Source organism: Carassius gibelio, chromosome B2 (assembly GCF_023724105.1).
Source record: "Carassius gibelio isolate Cgi1373 ecotype wild population from Czech Republic chromosome B2, carGib1.2-hapl.c, whole genome shotgun sequence".
NCBI lineage: Eukaryota > Metazoa > Chordata > Actinopteri > Cypriniformes > Cyprinidae > Carassius > Carassius gibelio.
The window spans coordinates 14,782,449-14,803,687 of record NC_068397.1 but is presented as its reverse complement, the minus strand read 5'-3'; the positions used below and the strand labels follow the sequence as shown (position 1 = coordinate 14,803,687).

Sequence of the window (21,239 nt, the reverse complement as noted above, 5' to 3'; positions counted from 1 at the left end):
GTGGTTCCAGCTAACCCATCGTTTCCTCACAACTACTCTGTACAGCTGGGTTCGTCAACCATAACTCCTTCCAGGAGAGCCAGAAACCTAGGAGTTGTGATGGATCATCAGTTAAGCTTCACAGACCACATTGCTACAACGACCCGGTCCTGCAGATTTGCCTTATACAACATTAGTAAGATTAGACCCTTCCTGTCAGAGCAAGCCACACAACTTCCTGTCCAAGCTCTTGTTCTCTCCAGACTGGACTATTGTAATGCTCTCCTGATGGGCCTTCCTGCATGTACTATCAAGCCTCTGCAACTGATCCAAAATGCAGCAGTGAGGGTTGTCTTCAATGAGCCAAAAAAAAAAACTCACGTATCTCCTCATCAGGTTACACTGGCTACTAGTAGCCGCTCGCAAATTCAAGATACTATGCTTGCCTACAAGATGACCACTGGTGCGGCACTAATAAACCTAAACTCACTAGTTCAAACTTATGAGCCCTCCAGAAGCTTGCATTCTGCAAGTAAACGGTGCCTTGTGGTGCCATCCCAAAGAGGTTCAAAATCACTTTCACTGACCTTTTCCTGGACTGTGCCCAGCTGGTGGAATGACCTCCCAATCTCAATTCGAACATCTGATTCTTTACTCATTTTCAAAAGGCATATTTTTCACCAGCACTTGACCAACTAATACTAGCACTTATCTTTTATTGTCTATTCTATTCTATTCTATTCTATTCTTGAAAAAATATATATAACTACATGTTCTGTGTTAGACTAACTGAGACTTGTCATGGCACTTGTATACTTGTTCTCTCATTGGTCTGATTCCTTATATTGTTCTCATTTGTAAATCGTTTTGGATAAAAGCATCTGCTAAATAAGTAAATGTAAATGTAAAGCTTCTTTGTTTATAAATTTCTCTCTCACTCACCCAAAATGTACCCAAAATTTGAGAGCAGTGATGTTAAATTACATGTTATTGATACACTAAATGCAAATACATCAGTACATTTGGACCATTGGATGAGGGGGATTTTATTTAGGTTATATCACATATTTAAAAAAAAACTAAAATTAAATTTTAAATGAAAATATAAAAACAAAAGCTGATTCAAAATAAAAAATAAATATCTAGTAGCATATAAATAATACTCAAATAACACTCTTGTGTTGGCATCTGCCTAATTGTACCAATAATTTGAACCAAAATGTCAATGTAAGATTGGACAAAAGATCTTTGATATCAAAACAGACTCTGGACCATTTTTTGGGTTGCAGCTCAGCAGCTGAGAACCACATCTATAACTGCTCATGATCAATGGTATTGCTGAATTTCTCCTAATCTCTCTCTCTACTCACAGGTCTAAGCTTTCCAGGAGAAAATCAGGACCGATGAGGATGTGAAAGAGTTTTTTTCTCTGGCTGAAACAACAAACAGATAGCTAACAGGCCGTTGTGATGTAATTAGGTCATGTGATCATAAGTGCCCTATCCCCATGTCATCACAGCTGCCTCTTGCCTGCCCATCCCAGAATTCCCCTCTGTCTGTCCATGCCAACAATAGACTGTGGGCCTGGCTTCACAGAGTATGTGTGTTTATGTGTGCGTGTCAGCCATATTTAGTGTAAATTTACAACACTGAAATATATTCAGCATTTCCCGCTAACATAGCTACAAGCTAGAATGGCAAAACAGCATCTTAGACACGGCCCTACTCTTAGTTCATTTGTAAATGCAACTCAATGCTCTGTTTGTGTATGTGCTTCTGCAGAGTAGATGTTAAGTGCTTTTACCTGGGCTTCAGTAGTTGCCTCTTGGTTTTGATCAGTCATGATCATTGTGCTTCTTGAAGGAATGCAGAGCTTATTTTGAGGTCACCTTTTATGCAGTGGACGACAGAAGATTGCAATGGATTTTAGACTAAAATATAGGTAAATGTCCATTATTCTGACAAAAATCAGCATTGGAAAATTACAAAGCGTCTACCATACTGAAGTTTTTGTGTTTTTTATTTTACTCTGTAATGTCTTTTTTTACATTACATCTTTACGTTTACTTATTTATTAAGCATTGTATGTTTTATAAACATAGTTTTTTAAGAAGTCATTATTTGTAGTGTGCTACAAAATAATTTTTCACCTTGCACTTTTGATGATGAGCTTTATTTACCAGGTTCATTTTGGTTAATTTGCACAAGAGCTCTGCTGCTAAGAGAATACGCTTCTTTAATCTTTTTTTATTTACAACTTTTCATTATTTGTGCACAAAATTGGAGAGCTGTAATGCAAAATTACACTAAACGCAAATACATCACATTATTTTGGTTACATCACATATTTATGCATATATATACATTATGCACAACATTTCTGTAGCTTAATTGCATCATTGTTCCTCATTTGTAACTGCTACATTCAGCTCATCCCAGCCTTACATGTTATAATATATTGAATATCTGTATTTAGACCTCTTACACAGTGCTTCCTAGTGAAGCAGCAATAAGATCAAGTCTTGTAAGAGAAGATCCAGTTTTAGTGTTCCAATATGTAACACAACGTCTTATAGCTTTTACCAAATGTTTCATGATCACCAATATTGTAATTTTTATTTAGCTTAGCTAAACGGTTCATTATTTTGTTAGATGTATTAGTTATAATAAGCATATACACATACACCTGGTTTTTGCTCCTCCCTTTGCCTTGAAACTATGAAGACAGCATATACTAAGCATAGGAAACTGTCATTACAGCTACATCTTAAGAGGTATTACCCAAGGCCGTGTATTAATCTCTTTTTTGGCTTGGTTTAAGCTCATGCTATTGGTCAGTCAGCCATTTAGCATTCTGCTCATGTTGCTGTTACAGTTATTATGAAAGAGGATTGATATTTTGTGCCATGGGCCAGCCAACCCAAAGAGCACAATCGTAGCAGCAACATGTAGTTGTGAACGTAGCCGAAAGAGTACAGCAGTACTGGTCTTTACCTCTCAAAATGGTTTCTTCATTAGCAGCTGTATAAGTATGCCTTGATAGACTCTTACATGGAATATGGATCTGAAATGTAAATTAGAGACGGATGCTTTGGTTTTGGACAATATTGACAGTCATACAGTGCCCTGATGTTTTTTTTATCCATTCCTGTCTTTGATAATGCTATATATATGATAGCATGCTGTACATATTTATTCAGCTTTTAAATTAAGCGTATCAAATGTATCTCATTTACTTACATACAGTATAAGAGTAGCATTTACATAAAGATAATATATTCATTTGTATTATTTGACCAAACTGAAGGATCACAGTTGACTGAGCATGTGGTGTTTTCATTGACATGGTGCCCTGAAAAACAAAGCATTCAACTAGACTTTGTCAACATACATATATATTGAAGATAAACAAGATTTTTAAGGTTTGTAGTTGATAAAGTGTGTCTCTTTTTCTCTCTTTCACTCTCAATCAATCCTTTCTGTTACCACGTCTGTCCGATCATCATTTCAAATAAACATGTGTCATCCATCCAAATATTCAAAATTAAAAAAAATGAAGGAACTCAATATAAACTAAGTGTACCTACTGTATTGCAATTGCTTCAATATTTCTGTTGATTTGCTCTGTATATAGACCCAGGTGTGGTCTACCACACTTGGCTGTAACCACTTTATACCATAATGAATGGGCTGTAGTGTACTCAGTGCTCAAGTTCTTTGAGTGTTGGACCTGTGTCTTCTAATGTCTGTGGACACTTAACACTTTGTCAGGTGTGAAATAAATGTGAAATATGCGCAACGTGGCTTGAGTCTGGACTGTGTGTTTATTAAGTCGGAGGTGCATAAATTTTTAATATGGCCAAAACTAGGGCCAAAAATTAGAATCGGGGCCATGGGCTGCATGTACAGTAAATACTGCATTACATCTCTATTGAAGTATATTAAACGTGTTTAAAATAATTCATGGTGCTTTCCTAGCAAGGCGCCAATTAGACAATGTCTTGAGAGAACATCCAGTTTTGGCATCATTGATCTAAATTAATAAGTAATTTAAGATATTAAATTCAAATTTATTTGTATAGCGCTTTTTATGATACAAATCATTGCAAAGCAACTTTACAGGAAATTAAGTTTCTACAACATTTAGTAGTAGCTTAAATAATTTTGAAGTTTCATCTCCTCTCGTTGAGATATTTAGTTGAATATCATCAGCATAACAGTGGAAACATATCCCGTATTTTCTAATAATATTACCAAGGGACAACATGTATATTGAAAATAGAAGAGGACCTAGGAGAGATCCTTGTGGCCCTCCTTATTTTACTGGTGATAAATGAGATGACTCCCCATTTAAATAAACAAAATGGTAGCGATCGGTAGCATCTAAACCATCTTAGAGCCTGTCCTTGAATACCTGTATAGTTTTGTAATCGATTTATGAGTATATCATGATCTATGGTGTCGAACACAACACTAAGATCAAATAAAACTAGCAGTGATTTGCAGCCTTTATCTGATGCTAGAAGCAAGTCAAATTCTCAAATTCAAGTGAAATTCTTAATACAGATCATTTTTTTTGCTACCTGCAAAAATTACTACCTGCTTCCTTGTTCACTTGTGGCCTTTTCAAAATAATTGCAGTATCTGGGAATATAAGCAGATGTATATTATCACATGAGGGCTCTTTTTGCACTTCTACTTATAGCTTATCTTATAATCTCTTTCTCTTATAATCTATAAGAGATAAGTTGCAAATTGGTCCTCTAGCTGTTCCTTATATGTACATTTAACTTTTCCGGCCTCTTATTGCTACCTGTCCCAACTTTTTTGGAATGTGTGGCTCTCATGAAATCCAAAATGAGCCAATATTTGGCATGACATTTCATAATGTCACACTTTCAACATTTGATAGGTTGTGGTACAAGTCTCAGGCCGGGTGTGTGTTCATGGTTTGTGTGTGTTCACTGCTGTGTGTGTGCACTTTGGATGGGATAAATGTAGAGCACGAATTCTGAGTATAGGTCACCATACTTTGCTGTATGTCACGTCACTTTCATATGTTATCTATATTCTATTGTGAATAAAATAAAGTTTATGTGAATTGTAAATGATCCCATTCCTTTTTTTCACTATTTGTAGAGTGTCCCAACTTTTTTGGAATCGGGTTTGTGTTCATGCTTTAATTTCTAGCTTGAATTGAGTATTAATATAGAATTTACATCGTTTTTTTAATTACTGCCTGAACTAACGTTTCATGTAGAAATTAGATTGTTTTTTCTGTAGTATTTGTCATGATCCTGGTTCTCTTTCCCTTTCCCCCTCCCCTTTTCTCTCAGACTCTTTCCCTCTCCTACTCTGCACTCACCTTTCCTCTGCCGTTATTCTCCTTCAGCTGCTCCTCATTGCGCTACTCGTTGCGCTTGGCTTCCCGCACCTGTTTCCTCTTCTCCTTTGATTAGCACTCCTAATTCTTTCCCTCTCCTCCCTACCTGCCTCGCCATATTATTCCTCAAAAGATCACTAACCCTGTATGTCTTATCCTCTGTTAGTTGTCTTAGTCCTAGTCCTAGTCCTGTCTGTTTGGGGTTGCCGAAAGTGTGAGCCTAGAGGTTTGCCGCTGCTCGTCTCCTGACCTGCCGATCTCTCTCTGCTGTGCTGTTGCGGAGCTGTCCACCGTACTGAATCCGCCTGGGCGGCCGGTGGTTTTTGTTTTCTCCTTTTTGCACAAGACAAATTTTTTGGGTTCAGTTTTTCCCTTTGGGACTCTTTCTGTTTTTACAAGTATTCTCAAGCTCCTGTGTTTAGTTCATTAAAGACTGTATCTGCTCCGCGAATTGCTCTCTCTGGTCCTCTTTCCTCACAACAGAATAATCTGGCCTCTGTCATGATTCTGCCCTCGTGTCCTTGAATTTTTCCTAGTCTTGAGGCAGACCTGTGTTTTGTGTACAAGCACATGGCCTTGTCTTTGGGCCATGTGCTTGTGTTGTCTCGTTCCCTTGCCCCGCCCCCCTTGTTATCCTAGTTATGTCGTGATTGCCTTACCTGTGCCACCTGTTGTGTCTTGATTAGTCTTCTTATTTATATCCCCTAGTGTGCTCTGTCTTGTGCAGTTCATTGTGTTTCTACATGTCTCCTTGTGAGAATGTTATATTGTTACCCTTTGAAGATATGTTGTCTAGCTTGTGATTGTTTATCTGTAGAGTTAGTGTTCTTGTGTTAAGAGTCTTTGTTTATCGTGTCTACCTAGTCCTGTTAAGTTATTAGTCTCTGCCTTAGTCGTTGTTTTCCCCCTTGTGGGTTTTGTTTTTCCCTTTTGTGATCAATTAACCCCGTTGTGGTGTGATGCCTGTTTGCACCTGAGTTCCTCCCTTGCCAAACCCTGACAGTATTTACGTCACCACAGAATCAATTTTCTCAGTAAACATAAAAAAGGTGTATCTTGGTGTATAGGTGTATATGAACTGTTGCTTCTGATATATGCCAATGCTACAAGTGACTGTCGTGTTTTTACATAAGTAGGCCTTGAGTCATGCTTAGACAAGTACACATAAAGACAGCAGCTTAGAGTCACGTTGCCATTTCTTGAGAGCTGCTTCTCATCAGGGAGGCTGGGGAAAGGTCATCTAACACGTTAAACTCACCAGCTGGGCTCTGCCCTCTATAATACACAAAGAGACACTTGCCTGTCACATGATCCCATCTGTGGGTTTACTGTCTGTCCATCTACACTTGATGATGCGATAGAGTTTATACCTCTCATTAGCTATACATGTCAATCCATATGAAATCAGACTGATGGATTAATAGGATTGAAGGGCCGCCTTTGTAATTCATGACTGAAAACATTTTGTAACATGACTTTGATGTACCATGGGTTTCAAAGGATGAATTCTGAGATTTTTAAGTTTTCAAGTGATATATAATTTCTGATGATTTCTAAAGTGTGATAGAGAAAAGGCAATAAAGAAACTTTTTTTTGACAAAGGTCAGAACTCTTGTTATGATGTAGGTTTTTGAGGTGCACTCTTGCCATAAATTAATCTATTACCCTTCCTACATCATTTTTTTACAAAAAAGATTGGTAAAATATCTATTTAGAAGTCTAAGAACTTTCCAACAATACATAGTTTGTCATGATTAGATTAGGATTTAATTGTAATATAGTGAAGGTATAGTATAGTAAACATAGGCGTTCCGTATACGGGACGGGGTGACAGTTAACAGGTCAAGCATCAATGGTTGACTCCGTTGGATTTGTGGCCAGCCACACTACACTTTTCGTTCTATTTTCTTTATGAATTTTGGTGAAAATCTGTGTGAACAAGAAAAGATCAGCGTGACCCAAAAGAGCAGATTATACATCTTTTGACATTTTGTATGTAGCCTATTATGTTTTTGAAAAGATGCCAGAGTCTGACAAATCGATATATACTGTATGTGATATATTAGACTGTAGGTGTAAGTAGAAATTTTTCATGTTCAGTGTCTCGTGTGACTGTATTAAAAAATTCTTCTTTGCTTCACCATCAATCACTATTTTGGAGAGTATCACAATGAATGCCTCTGCTTTTAAAGTGAAGTGACATACAGCCAAGCATGGTGACCCATACTCAGTATTTGTGCGCTGCATTTAACCCATCCAAAGTGCACACACACACAGCAGTGGGCAGCCATTTATGCTGCGGCACCCAGGGAGCAGTTGGGGGTTCAGTGCCTTGCTCAAGCGCACCTAAGTCGTGGTATTGCCAGACTGAGATTCGAATCCACAACAACCCTTGGGTTAGAAGTCAAACGCTCTAACCACTAGGCCACATAGAAATTTTCCTGCATGTAAATAATGCATGCGTGTGGTACTCTCCAAAATGGTGCCAGAGGGTGATGCGAAGGAGAAGATTTGTTGGATAAAGTTGCTATTTTTTTCCCTTTGAGCACAAAAAGTATTCTCATAGCTTCATGAAATGAATTTTCATTTTTAGGTGAACTATCCCTAAAGGTAAGTTATGGTTACAGCATTAATTTTACACGTATAAAATTCAAATTTTCCCTACCTGGATGAAAGTAAAATGAATGAATATGCCCATGAATATTGCACACATTGACAGCTGATGTGGATGTGTATGTGGATTTTTGGTAATACTCCACCTTGTGATAGCAAACTGTTACTGCCACCTACTGGCAAACAGATTTTTCTCTATTATACATAATTATACAGTATTTGAGCTAGTGAAAAAGTAGCTCATATTGACTGAATCATGCAACAAAATAGAGGACAAGGCAAAAATATTAAAGTGCATTTATTGAACCACACCTCGCAGTCAACTGAGTCATTCCCGCTGAAGAACCTCTCCATTATTTATCAGATATGGGACAGGATGTTCTTTACTGGAACATACTATTCATAAAGCTGAACAGATACCACTAATCCCTTAATAATGAAGGCATTAATAATTTGATTATAATTTGATCTTCATCTGCTGAGAGTAAAAGTGTTTGTTTATTCTTGTGGAGAATGCTGTCATATGGGACAATTATTTTTAGAATGAATATTTAGAGTGTGTATTGACTCAAAATGGATGATTTTATGTTCCCTCCAATGTTATCCATCATTTGTGAGATAAATGAAGGTGGAAATTATGCAAGCGTCAGCCATTCTTTTGATAGCATAACTACGATGGCATATTAAAACGTTATGGTCGGACACAAGCTAATTAGCAAGACACTCAGTAGGCTGCTGTCTGGTTGGCACATGAAGGAGCAGCATCAGCTGTCACTCACGTCCCTCTCAGCGTGAGCTCCAGAGCTATACAGGTGAGGACGATATGTGGTCCTCCTTCTCAGATTTCAGAGGCCCATAAACAGTCAGTGTGTTTTGTCAGAGGACATTTTACAAAGTGTGTTTGGGGTCACTCATGCTCCATCAATCCATCACAAAGCCAACGAGAGAGAAAGAGGTGTGGTTTTCTCACCAGATTTGTTTGTTTATGCTAACATGGCATCAATTGTTTTGTTTTAAGTATATGGGTCTCCCCAAAAGAAAGTTTCACAGTGGGGTTCTTGACAATAATTATTGTTTACAGGGGAATAATTACATAAGATTAGTTTAATTATTACCACAGAAACTGAATGAAGGAAAAGGCAGACATAATACCAAACAGACTGGTTAGGCTAATGTAAAAAAGTATTAAATGTTTTTTTTTTTTAATATTTTCAAAAATATTTATATTGACTCTAAAAATGTCTTTGTAAAAGCTTAATTTGACATAATATTAGAAAGGATAATGTAATAAAAATATTATAAAATGTTTGTATAACTGATATTTTTTTATATAACTGATGTATATTGCTTTATGTATTCCAACATTCCACCATATATATATGGAGAAAAATTCAAATGTTCATACTTTAAAATGTACATACTTGGAGAAAAATCATATTGAGTATAATTAAACTGTTTCCATATTTAATATAATATAATATAATATAATATAATATAATATAATATAATATAATATAATATAATATAATATAATATAATATAATATAATATAATATACCCTGCAAATTAATAGACATGGTGTGTTCAAATGCATAAAAGAGCTTGATCTATTCCAGCATATATACAAAGGAAATTGTCTAAAAATTGAGAAAGTTCTGTTAAAATGTTTACAAATTTAAAAGCAAAATTTACATATTTGGGGGGAAATCATACCTGAGTTAGTAAAATGTGTCCATGTCCATTCATAATACTTACAGATATCACTCAAAAATAAAAATTCTGTCATTAATGACTCACCATCATGTGGTTCCAAACCTGTAAGACCGTCATTTATCTTCATACATCAAAGACTGACATGGAATAGAGGAAACTGTTGAATAAAGTAATTATTTTTGTGTTCTTTGTGCACAAAAAGTATTCTCCAAGTTTCATAAAATTATGTTTGAACCACTGATGTCACATGGACTATTTGGAGGTGGATGAAGAGATACTCCCGAAAATGTAAAAGCGCTTTGAGTGCTTAGAAAAGCGCTATATAAATGTAAGGAAATGTAAGGTATTATTATTTCTATTATTTTACTACCTCCTTTACTACCTTCCTGGGCCTTGAATGTGTTGCCTTGCTGTTTATTGAGGGTCAGAAAGCTGTCAGAAAGCTGTCAGATTTAATAAAAAGGGTCTTATGGGTTTGGAAAGAATACTTAATGACAGAATTTTTAAATATATTTCTGCAACATACAGTATCTAATGGTCTGTGTAACTGATGTGTGTTGACCTCTTTGCTCCATAGTCCATTGAGGTGCATGTGACAGACAGAGATCGGTATTAAGTGGAGTGCCTTTAAATTTGTGTAATCGCAGATCAGTTAAGGTTAGATGCTAATGTGACAGCTCAATAGAGATTAGAACTGTCTGTTCATGTACATGTATCGATTCACCATCAAGCCCTGTTCTTTGATCTTTGGCCTTTTGTGGAATTGAACTGAAGTAATTCTCTAACCACGGTCCAAGACATTTAGAACAGCAAATAGTGTCACTGTTTACTGTAGTGTGCTGATCTTTAAGTGTTTGGCCACTGGATGGCTGGAGCTCTGATGTGATTGTGGCTGCTCTCAGTACACTCAGCTGTTATGAAGACTTGACTGGAAAAGGCATGTGCTGTAAGTTATTTCAGATTACTTTATAAAAAAACATACATTTAGTTTTTCTTTTCAAAAAAAAAAAAGAAAAACAAATCTGCAGCATTGCAGAGTTAGATTTATTATGTGAAATGTATTAATTACATGTATATAAATTGGTAAAAAAAAACTCTGCCTTCAAAATAACTAAAGTATAGTGTATTGCTTCCTGGTTCGAGGATTCATTTGCTTTAAGAGTTTCTCCTGGGTGAAACTAAAACTGTAAATCAATATCTGGTAAAAAAAAAAAAAAAAAAAAAAAAATACAACTGCCTTTGGGAAAATATTGAACATATAAAAATATTTTCCATTATTTTTTCTTATGGAATAAGAAACAAGTTTAAAATTTAATGTTATCATGAAAGACCATATAAAAAGTATGGCTAAAAATATTTTGTGATTACAGTGCGAGTAAGTAATTAGGTAATTGATGGAAATGCACAGACTGACACATTCATCATGTTCAGCTCTGAGAACTAAATGTAATTTTGTTAAAATAAATAAATTATCCCCTAAATGTCACACTTTTTAATATACACAGTTTATGCATAATCTACAGTCTGTGAAGCCTCATTTAGTACCTGAAGTAATATTTTTGAGCATGCTCAGACAGTTTTTGTGATGCTGCTCTTAAGTGCTGTAACAGTCAACCCACACATGTTTTATCTTTGCATTACTAAATGTTACTACTGTAGTAAAACTATTAATAAACTCCTAACACTACGACTAATACAGTATGATCCAAACATATTTTCTGGTTGTCTAATATATGGATGTACACTACTGTTCAAAAGTTTGGGGTTGGTAAGATTTTTTTTTATGTTTTTGAAAGACGTCTTTTATGCTTGTCATGATACAAGAGGCGGAAGCAAAAATGCAAGTAAACTCTTTATTATGAGTAGAATAAGACACAGGACAGGTGGATTAATATGGGAATGAAACACAAGCTTTATTTTGGAAACATGGAAGGCGGAATGAATTCTCCTGTACACTGGAGGGAGTTTCCCGCTTGGAGTAGAGTCTCACTGGCTCTAGTCAAAGTGCGATGACAAAATTGAGGTCCTCTGTCGGAAACCATGTCCGTCGGGAGGCCATGTAACCGAAAGACGTGGTTAACTACTGTTAACGCTGTCTCTTTGGCTGAGGGTAATTTGGACCACCTTCGAGAACCGGTCCACCATGGTCAAAACTACCATGTGACCCTGAGAGGGTGGGAGGGCGGTTACAAAATCTATTGCGATGTGGGACCAGGGTCTCAAAGGGATCGGCAGCGGTTGAAGGAGCCCATCTGGGGGTCAATTGGAAGCCTTACCAGTGGCACAAACTGAGCAAGCCAAAACAAAACTGTGAACATCGCGAGCCATACTTGGCCACCAAAATTGTTGCTTGACTAAAGATGTAGTGCAACTGACTCCTGGATGGTAAGCCACATTGGAACAATGCCCCCACTGAATAACGTCAGACCGTAATCCCTCTGGCACAAATAAACGGTTCGGTGGACAGTTGACCGGGGGCATTACCCCTTGTAAGGCCGTCTTGACCTTCGATTTGACCTCCCATGAGAGTGTGGAGATAATTAGGGTCTCCGGAAAAATGCACTCGGGAGTAGACGTGCGATCGGGGTCAAAAATGCGTGATAATGAATTGGGCTTGATGTTCTTGGAGCCCGGGCGGTATCAGAGAGTAAAGTCAAAATGGTTATAATGTATTCCAAATTCTTATGATTGGTCCAAATGATAAAAGGTACCCCCGACCCTTCTAATCAGTGACACCATTCTTCCAATGCTAACTTGACTGCCAACAACTCTTTGTTACCAATAACATAATTACGTTCAGCAGGGGACAAACGGTGAGACAAAAACGCGCATGGATGCATCTTGTCATCTGCAGGAGAACGTTGGTATAGCACTGCACCTACCCCTACCTCTGACGCATCGACCTCCAACACGAACTGATGTGATGGATCAGGGGTAATCAAGATGGGGGCTGAAACAAAACAGCCCTTCAGTTTGGCAAACGCAGCCTCAGCTGCATCTGACCACCTGGACGACGTTCTGTGGGAGGTCAAGGTGGTCAGAGGCAAGGCTAGTTGGCTGAAATTGTGAATGAACCGCCAGTAGAAATTGGCGAACCCCAGAAACCTCTGTAGGGCATTATGGGAATCTGGACTTGGCCAATCCACCACAGCCTTAACCTTCTCAGGATCCATACGCATTCCCTCAGATGACACGATGTACCCTAAGAAAGGGACAGACTGTGCAGGAAAAGCGCATGTAAATGACCACTAGCAGTGTTTTATTATGAGTATCCTGTTTTCATATTTTTATTTCATGGGACTTTTATTTTGACATCATACTATCTGCATGGGGGACTAATTTCTCTGCGCTCTCACTCGTTCAAATTAAAAGAAACACAGGAAGGCATGAGAAGGTACGTTGCAAGACGATGCACGTTTAAAGTCAGAGATCTAAAATATTACTGTAATCTTCAACTAAAGTGTTCCTTGAAGTGTTATACCACTGTGCTTGATTTGTTTTGGCAGTAATGACTTGAGAATAATTCATGAAGTTGCTAGCTATCTCGTTCATGTTAAGTTAATGGCTGCATCCTTCCCTGGATCACCACTCTCTAGCACCCTTTGATATGCGGAGCGAGGTATGTCGTTGATTGTAATATATTCATATGTATTCATTTCATACGTTCATGTAAATGGTAATAAGATTCATTTCACATGATGGTTATTGCCTGTTGTGCTGTTATAAATGTGATTCTAGCTTGCTAAAGTGCATTTGTCAAAGGATTATTTTGTGTCTGTCTAAATTGCCTTTGTTATTTTTCTTTTAAGTTTTCACGGTGTTGGTGCTATGCACACTCGTCTGAATTAAAGTACACCCGTATGGAAACACTCCCAAGCCTGTTTATTCAAAGTTGAAGGGCTGCTACAGTGAAAACTCGACGCTCGTTGTGGAGTGAAACTCAACTCGACGTTAGAAGGACTGCCATCCGCCATTCTGTGTTCAAGACTGCCACCTGCTGTTCAAACGCCCTCAATTCAACCGGCACCCAGGCAAGATCGGTCTATTTCGTTTATGCTAATTGCTGCATAAAATCAACAGGGACCTTTTGATTGCTAAAGGTGATATTTATGTAATGGACTGAAGTCACCTTTATAAACAATATACTGTACATGTCTGATGCTCTGATTTAATCATACATTTGAAAGGTTAAAAAAAAAAAAAAAAAAAAAAACTGAACTAATTGAACCCGTTAAAGGTAAATTCAATCATTGGTAAATCTGTGTGATAACATTCGTTGCAAAGCTGTTTGTGTGTTAGCCTACATTTAATTTTGTTGATGATAATTGCCCATTGCATGTTTGATATTAAGTATTTGCTGAGTTATTAAGCTATATGTCAGCAATTATAAAACTATAGTTCTGTAGTTCAATATAACCAACACAATACAGCAACACAACTTCAAAAATGTCACTTAATGGAGAAGTAGCTAACACACATGACTCACCCATGAAAACAGATAATCCACAGCCAGTCAGGTCTAGTTCACGTGAAAGAACATTTACAGAAAAGGGATTAGAGATGCACAAACAGGAAGCCATTAAACACAAGAAAGAATTCATGAGAGCTTATGGCTCCTGGAAAGAGGTGGCAGGAAAGGTTAGGACCACACTAAAATCATTCTGTTCTCAAGATGAACTAAATAAAATCAGAGAAGAAATTAAAATTCGACACAATGCAGTAAGTGAATGTTATGAGCCCATTCAACGCAATCACAATGCCACCCCAGACATTGTACCGAAAATGGATGCTTGTATAGCACTCACTGCAGAGATAAGCGAAATAATAGAGATGCGGCTAGAAACTGTAGATGATGTCTTCAATCCAGAACTTGAGAAACTACGAGTGAGGATGGCTCTTAAGAAGGATGATTATGGATCCATCTTCGGACACACCAAGACAGATACCGTACTCTCCCACACAGAAAATTCAATCCAGTCACAGTGCTCAAGCAAACATGTAGATGCGGGAGCAGAACTCGCAGCTCAGCAAGAAAAGGTTAAAGCAGTATATCAAATACAAGCTCAAGAAGACGTTCTTAGCAAATTAGAAGAAGAGAAGCAGCTAGTTCTTAAAAGGTTAGAAGATGAAAAGCAAGTAGCTCTTAAAAGGATAGAGGCAAACATGCGTCAGGAGAGAAAAAGACTACAGCAAATTCAAGCAGAGTCAGGAGTTAGAATAGCAGAGGCGAGAGTAAATGTATACGAGAGCTTTGAACATGACTCCACAGATTTGCCAAAAGAGACTGATCTCACAGTTGAATTCAAAAGCCAGCTAAATCCAATGGCCAATGCATACCAGCCTCCACAAGCACACGCAAATGCACTAGCATCTCCTGAGAAAGATGTCCTTACCCAAGCACTCATTAACTCACTTAGTTTGAATCGCCTGCCTGCTCCTGAGCCACCAAAGTTCTCTGGTGAAGCCCTAAAGTATGTAGACTGGAAGATGTCCTTCATGGCCCTCATAGACCACCAGCCTCTCCCAGCTCGTGAAAAAATGTTCTATTTAAAGAACTATCTGAGTGGAGAAGCACGTAAAGCTGTAGAGGGATTCTTCTACAGAAACTCAGAAGCAGCATATCAGGGGGCCTTAAAGGTCCTGGAAGAAAGGTACGGAAACCACTTCATTGTGCAAAAGGCCTATAGAGACAAGCTCATGAAGTGGCCCAAGGTTAGTACCAATGATCCTGTTGCACTTCGAGAGTTTGCTGACTTCCTGCAAGGATGCGTTGAAGCAATGCCTCATGTAAAAGGATTGGCCATCTTGGATGACTGTGAAGAGAACCACAAGTTGCTGAAGAAGTTACCAGACTGGATCACACGAAGATGGAGCAGAGTCGTCACGGAAAGGTTGGACGAATCCGGGGATTACCCAAGCTTTTCCTGTTTCACAAGGTTCATCCAGAAGGAGGCTCGGATAGCCTGTAACCCTGTCGCCTCTCCACTTCTAATCAAGGCCACAGATGACAGGCAGCCCAAGAGAGCTAGAGCACTTCACACAAACATTAAAAGGAACAATCCCACGGAAAAGGTTGAGAAAGTGTTCATCACCAAGTCAAAGCCACCTTGTCCTATCTGCAAAGATGAGATGCACGGGGTCATAAAGTGCCCTATCTTTGCAGCAAAATCTCTGGAAGATAAGAAGGCTTTCATACGGGAAAACAAATTGTGCTACGGATGTTTGAGAAAGGGACATAACAGTAAGGATTGCAGAACGCGACACTCTTGTGGCATATGCAGCAGACGTCACCCCACCTGTCTACATGAAGAAAGAGAGAACCAATCTGTTGAAACAAAGGAGAAACAGTCCACTTTCACAGACAAAGGTACTAGTCAGGAGGAGATCAAAGTGACGTCCCATGCAGTGACGCAGCGTGTCTTTGCCACATCAAGCATCGTCCCTGTTTTCATGTCATCTGCAAACGAACCACAGAAAGAAATTATAACTTATGCTCTTCTGGACACGCAGAGTGATTCGACATTCGTTTTAGAAGACCTACTCGAAGAGCTGAATGTGGAGACCAAACCAGTGCAGCTCAAACTGAGCACCATGACAGCTGTTGACACACCCATAGCAAGCAAAAGTGTATACGGTCTACAAGTTCGAGGACTACAGTCTGAAAAACAGATTCAGCTACGCCAAGCCTACACACGTGGCTTCATCCCGGTCGACAAGTCCTACATCCCGACTTCCAAAACGGCGCTGCTCTGGCCTCATCTAAAGCATCTAGCAAACAAACTCCCGCTGCTGAAGGACTGTGAGGTGGGACTGTTAATTGGAAGTGATTTCCCATTGGCGTTAGCCCCCCAGGAAGTCATCACAGGAGGCGAAAATGATCCATTCGCCCAGAGAACGGAACTCGGCTGGAGCATTGTAGGCTCATCCAATCCACATCTGGATCGCCAGGGAAACCAGAGGTTCGTCCATCGAGTGACCGTGAAAGAAATACCAGTGCCATCACCCAATGACGTGCTAAAGGTCTTGGAATCAGACTTCAATGAAAGGAAGTATGCAGACAAAGACAAGTATGTGTCACAAGATGATGTTTCGCTTCATTCAGCTTCTGAGTGACAACATAACTCAAAGGAAATATGGACACTATGAAATGCCCCTCCCTTTCAAGAGCATAGAGCCTCCTCTGCTACCAGACAACAAGAAGCTGGCAACAATTCGATTGCAGCACCTTAAGAAAAGGTTGAGACATAACGAGCGATATAAAGAACAGTACAAGGCCTTCATGAAAGATATGATAAAGGAAGGCAACGCAGAGCCAGCCTCTCCTGCAACAGGACAGCAGACTACGTGGTACATACCACACCATGGGGTGTTCCACCCCAAGAAGCCAGAGAAGCTAAGGGTTGTCTTTGACTGTTCAGCAAAGTTCCGCGGTGTCTCACTAAATGATACATTGCTAACAGGTCCTGACCTGATCAACTCTCTCCTTGGAGTGCTCTGTCGTTTCAGGAAAGAGGCTGTAGCCATCATATGCGACATTGAGAAAATGTTCCATCAGTTTTACGTTCCTCCTGAACTACGTAACTACTTACGGTTTCTCTGGTGGGAGGATGGAGACCTCGAAGCAGAGCCTCAAGAGTATCAAATGGCTGTCCACCTATTTGGCGCCGCTTCATCACCTGGATGTGCCAACTTCGGTCTGAAGTACTTGGCACGTCAACACAAGGAAGAGTATCCATCAGCGTCAGCCTTCGTTGAAAATAATTTTTACGTCGATGATGGGCTTATCAGCGTCCCCTCAATAGAAGAAGCAAAGGAGTTGATTGCTGAAGCACGAGAGTTGTGCAAGAGAGGTGGCTTGCGTCTACACAAGTTCAATTCAAATGAAAGGTCAGTTCTGGACTCTGTGGACCCAACTGAGAGAGCAGTCACATCTGAACCTCTCAATCTGGACCTAAATGCAGCTCCAGCAGAACATGCACTCGGTATCCAGTGGTCCCTTGAGCATGACACCTTCTGTTTCAATGTAAACCCACAGACCAGGCCCTCCACACGTCGCGGCATCCTATCTGTCATTGCTTCTTTGTACGATCCAGTCGGATTTGTGGCTCCGTTTATCTTAACCGGAAAGTGTATCCTCCAGGAGCTGTGCCGTCGAGGCATTGGATGGGATGACCCACTTCCCGAAGACGTAAGTCCACGGTGGGAGAGATGGAAAAGCGACCTAAAAGGGCTGAAGGAAGTCTCAATACCGAGATGCTATCAACCACAAGGCTTCCGCAAAACTGTCATGAGGGAACTACACCACTTCTCGGATGCCAGCAATATAGGATATGGCTCGTGTTCCTATCTGAGAAGCAAGAATGAAGATGGTCAAGTTCACTGCAGCCTCGTGATGGCAAAGGCTAGAGTTGCACCTACAAAACTCACAAGCATTCCAAGATTGGAACTTTCAGCAGCAGTGGTTGCTGCAAGATCAAGTGTCATGTTGAGAAACGAGCTAGAAATGCCGATCCATGCAGAATTTTTCTGGACTGATTCCCAAGTGGTCCTGGCTTATATCAACAATGAAGCAAGAAGGTTTCATGTTTTCGTTGCCAATCGTGTGCAAATGATCAGAGAACACACCAGACCCAGCCAGTGGCACTACATAGACACAACAGAAAACCCTGCTGACCATGCGTCGAGAGGTCTCAGTGCAGCAGACATTTCTTCATCAAACTGGCTACCGGGACCCAAATTCCTGTGGGAACGAGAAATACATCCAGAGTCTCACCTAACTCTTGAGTTGCTTGTTGGTGATCCTGAGGTCAGGTCAATGCAGGTGTTTACAACAAAAGTTGAACCTTCCAAGTCAGATATTCTTACCCGTCTAAATCGATTTTCCTCCTGGTCAAAACTCCTGAAAGTCATTGCAAGAATCAAGAGGTTGAATTCAAAGCAAACCCATCCTGGCAAAACTGTGAGCGTGGAAGAACGAGAGAGAGCTGCCGAATCCATAATGAGGCTTGCACAAGAAGAAGCATTCTTCCAAGAGATGAAAATACTTAAAAAGGGAAAAGGTCTTCAAAACTCCAGTCCTCTGTTTCGCTTGGATCCCATCTTAGAAGGAGGAGTACTTCGTGTCGGTGGGAGACTAGATCAGTCTTCCTTAAGCCTAGAAGTCAAACACCCTTTGATTCTACCCAAAGGAGGACATATTACCAAGCTGATATTGACCCACTGCCACGAGAGGATCTGTCACCAAGGACGCAATCAAACTCAGAACAGAACTCCGAGCCAATGGGTTTTGGGTCATCGGAGGAAGTAAGTCAGTTGCTAAGCTGATACACAGATGTGTGAAGTGCAGAAGACTCAGACGGCCTTCAGAAGAACAACGCATGGCAGAGCTTCCTAAGGAGCGTGTAGAAGTCTCTGCTCCCTTCACATACTGCGGCACCGATTGCTTTGGTCCATTCATTACTAAGAAAGCCCGCAAAGAGCAAAAGTGCTATGGCTTAATCTTCACTTGCCTTGCTTCTCGATCTGTTCACATTGAGATGCTTGACGACCTATCCACAGATGCATTTATCAATGCCTTAAGATGCTTCATCAGTCTCAGAGGAGCCGTTCGTCAACTCCATTGCGATCAAGGAACCAATTTTGTGGGAGCTAAAAATGAGTTCAGAGAAGCACTGAAGCAATTTGACACCAAAACAATCGAGAGCTTCCTCGCAGAGAGGCAATGTGAGTTCATCTTCAATGCTCCCTCAGCAAGTCACGCTGGTGGCGTCTGGGAGCGTCAGATTCGGACTGTCCGTAATGTTTTAAATGCCACACTCTGTCAATACTCGGGCAGACTCGATGACTCTTCCCTTCGAACTCTGTTCTATGAGGCAATGGCCATTGTGAACAGCCGTCCGTTAACCGTAAACGGGGTAAATGATCCTACCTCACTCGAGCCATTTACTCCAAACCATCTCATACTGATGAAGTCCAAGATTGCCCTTCCACCACCTGGCAAATTTGAGAAGGAGGATGTCTATGCAACTAAAAGGTGGCGAAGAGTTCAGTACCTCGTCGAACAGTTCTGGAGCCGGTGGAAAAGAGAATATCTCATGAACATCTCCACACGCCAAAAGTGGCATACGACTCGACGCAACCTTAAGGTAGATGACTTGGTCATTATAAAGGAAGACACCCCCAGAAATCAGTGGCACCTGGGACGAGTGGTTGAAACCACAAAGGAGAGAGATGGACTAGTGCGTCGCGTCAAGGTGTTAGTAGGAGAAAGGACGTCAGTGAAACAAGATCGCCCTACCAAACCTTTGATTATAGAAAGGCCCATTCAGAAACTAGTTCTCCTCCTCGAGAGTGCATGATCAGTCTTAGTTGTCTACACCTTCATACCCCCTTTGACATGGGCTACTCTCTCTTAGTTAAGTTGTACTTACCTGCACATATCTAGAAACACTGATACAGACATAGGACTCACGTATGAGCCGTTCAGCCAGGTTAATCCTTGTCTTCACTCTTCATAACATGAGTGGTGGGAGTGTAAATGACCACTAGCAGTGTTTTATTATGAGTATCCTGTTTTCATACTTTTATTTCATGGGACTTTTATTTTGACATCATACTATCTGCATGGGGGACTAATTTCTCTGCGCTCTCACTCGTTCAAATTAAAAGAAACACAGGAAGGCATGAGAAGGTACGTTGCAAGACGATGCACGTTTAAAGTCAGAGATCTAAAATATTACTGTAATCTTCAACTAAAGTGTTCCTTGAAGTGTTATACCACTGTGCTTGATTTGTTTTGGCAGTAATGACTTGAGAATAATTCATGAAGTTGCTAGCTATCTCGTTCATGTTAAGTTAATGGCTGCATCCTTCCCTGGATCACCACTCTCTAGCACCCTTTGATATGCGGAGCGAGGTATGTCGTTGATTGTAATATATTCATATGTATTCATTTCATACGTTCATGTAAATGGTAATAAGATTCATTTCACATGATGGTTATTGCCTGTTGTGCTGTTATAAATGTGAACAGAATAACAGGCAGACACAAGACAGGACTCATGACATTTACTACTCCACTCCAACACTGATCTCTGCTGTCAATTTTAGGGTTGTGTCTGATGAGCCAAGGGTGTCCTAAAACAATGGGTGCGAGGGGGGAGTCCAGAATGTAGAAGGAGGTAGTCTCAGTGTGGTTGCCAGATATGATGAGTGAAATGGGTCCAGTGGTGAATGAAATGTCAGGTAGGGCTTGGCCGTTAAGGGCGTGAACAGAAATGGTGCGGGTGAGAGGTAACAGGGGAATCTGAATCTTGAGTGCAAATGTGTAGTCCATGAAGTTACCTTCTGTCCCAGAGTCCAAAAGTGCTTGACAGCTGTGAGTGTTGGCTGACCATGTTAGCCTTACCGGGAGAGGCGTATATGTTGATGAGGTCTTCTCAGTGGAGATCCTACCCGACAGTAGCCTCAGATTTACTGCCGGGCTTGCCCTTTTACCGGGCAGTTGTAAGCGAAATGTCCTGCTGTGCCGCAGTGAAGGAAATGGCCCTGG

At 40.1% G+C, this 21,239-nt stretch overlaps 1 protein-coding gene across 10 annotated transcripts in view; it reads left to right on the top strand.

Annotated features, from left to right (window-relative positions):
* Window positions 1-3,782, top strand: part of LOC127951432 (kinesin-like protein KIF1A) — a 31,969-nt gene extending 28,187 nt beyond the window's left edge. For all 10 annotated transcript variants that reach the window (XM_052549323.1, XM_052549317.1, XM_052549315.1 and 7 more), the window contains one exon: window positions 1,352-3,782. In XM_052549323.1, the coding sequence (XP_052405283.1) occupies window positions 1,352-1,394 (43 nt within the window). In that variant the 3' untranslated portion in view covers window positions 1,395-3,782. The remainder of the gene's footprint in view (window positions 1-1,351) is intronic.
* The last annotated feature ends 17,457 nt before the right edge of the window (window positions 3,783-21,239 follow it).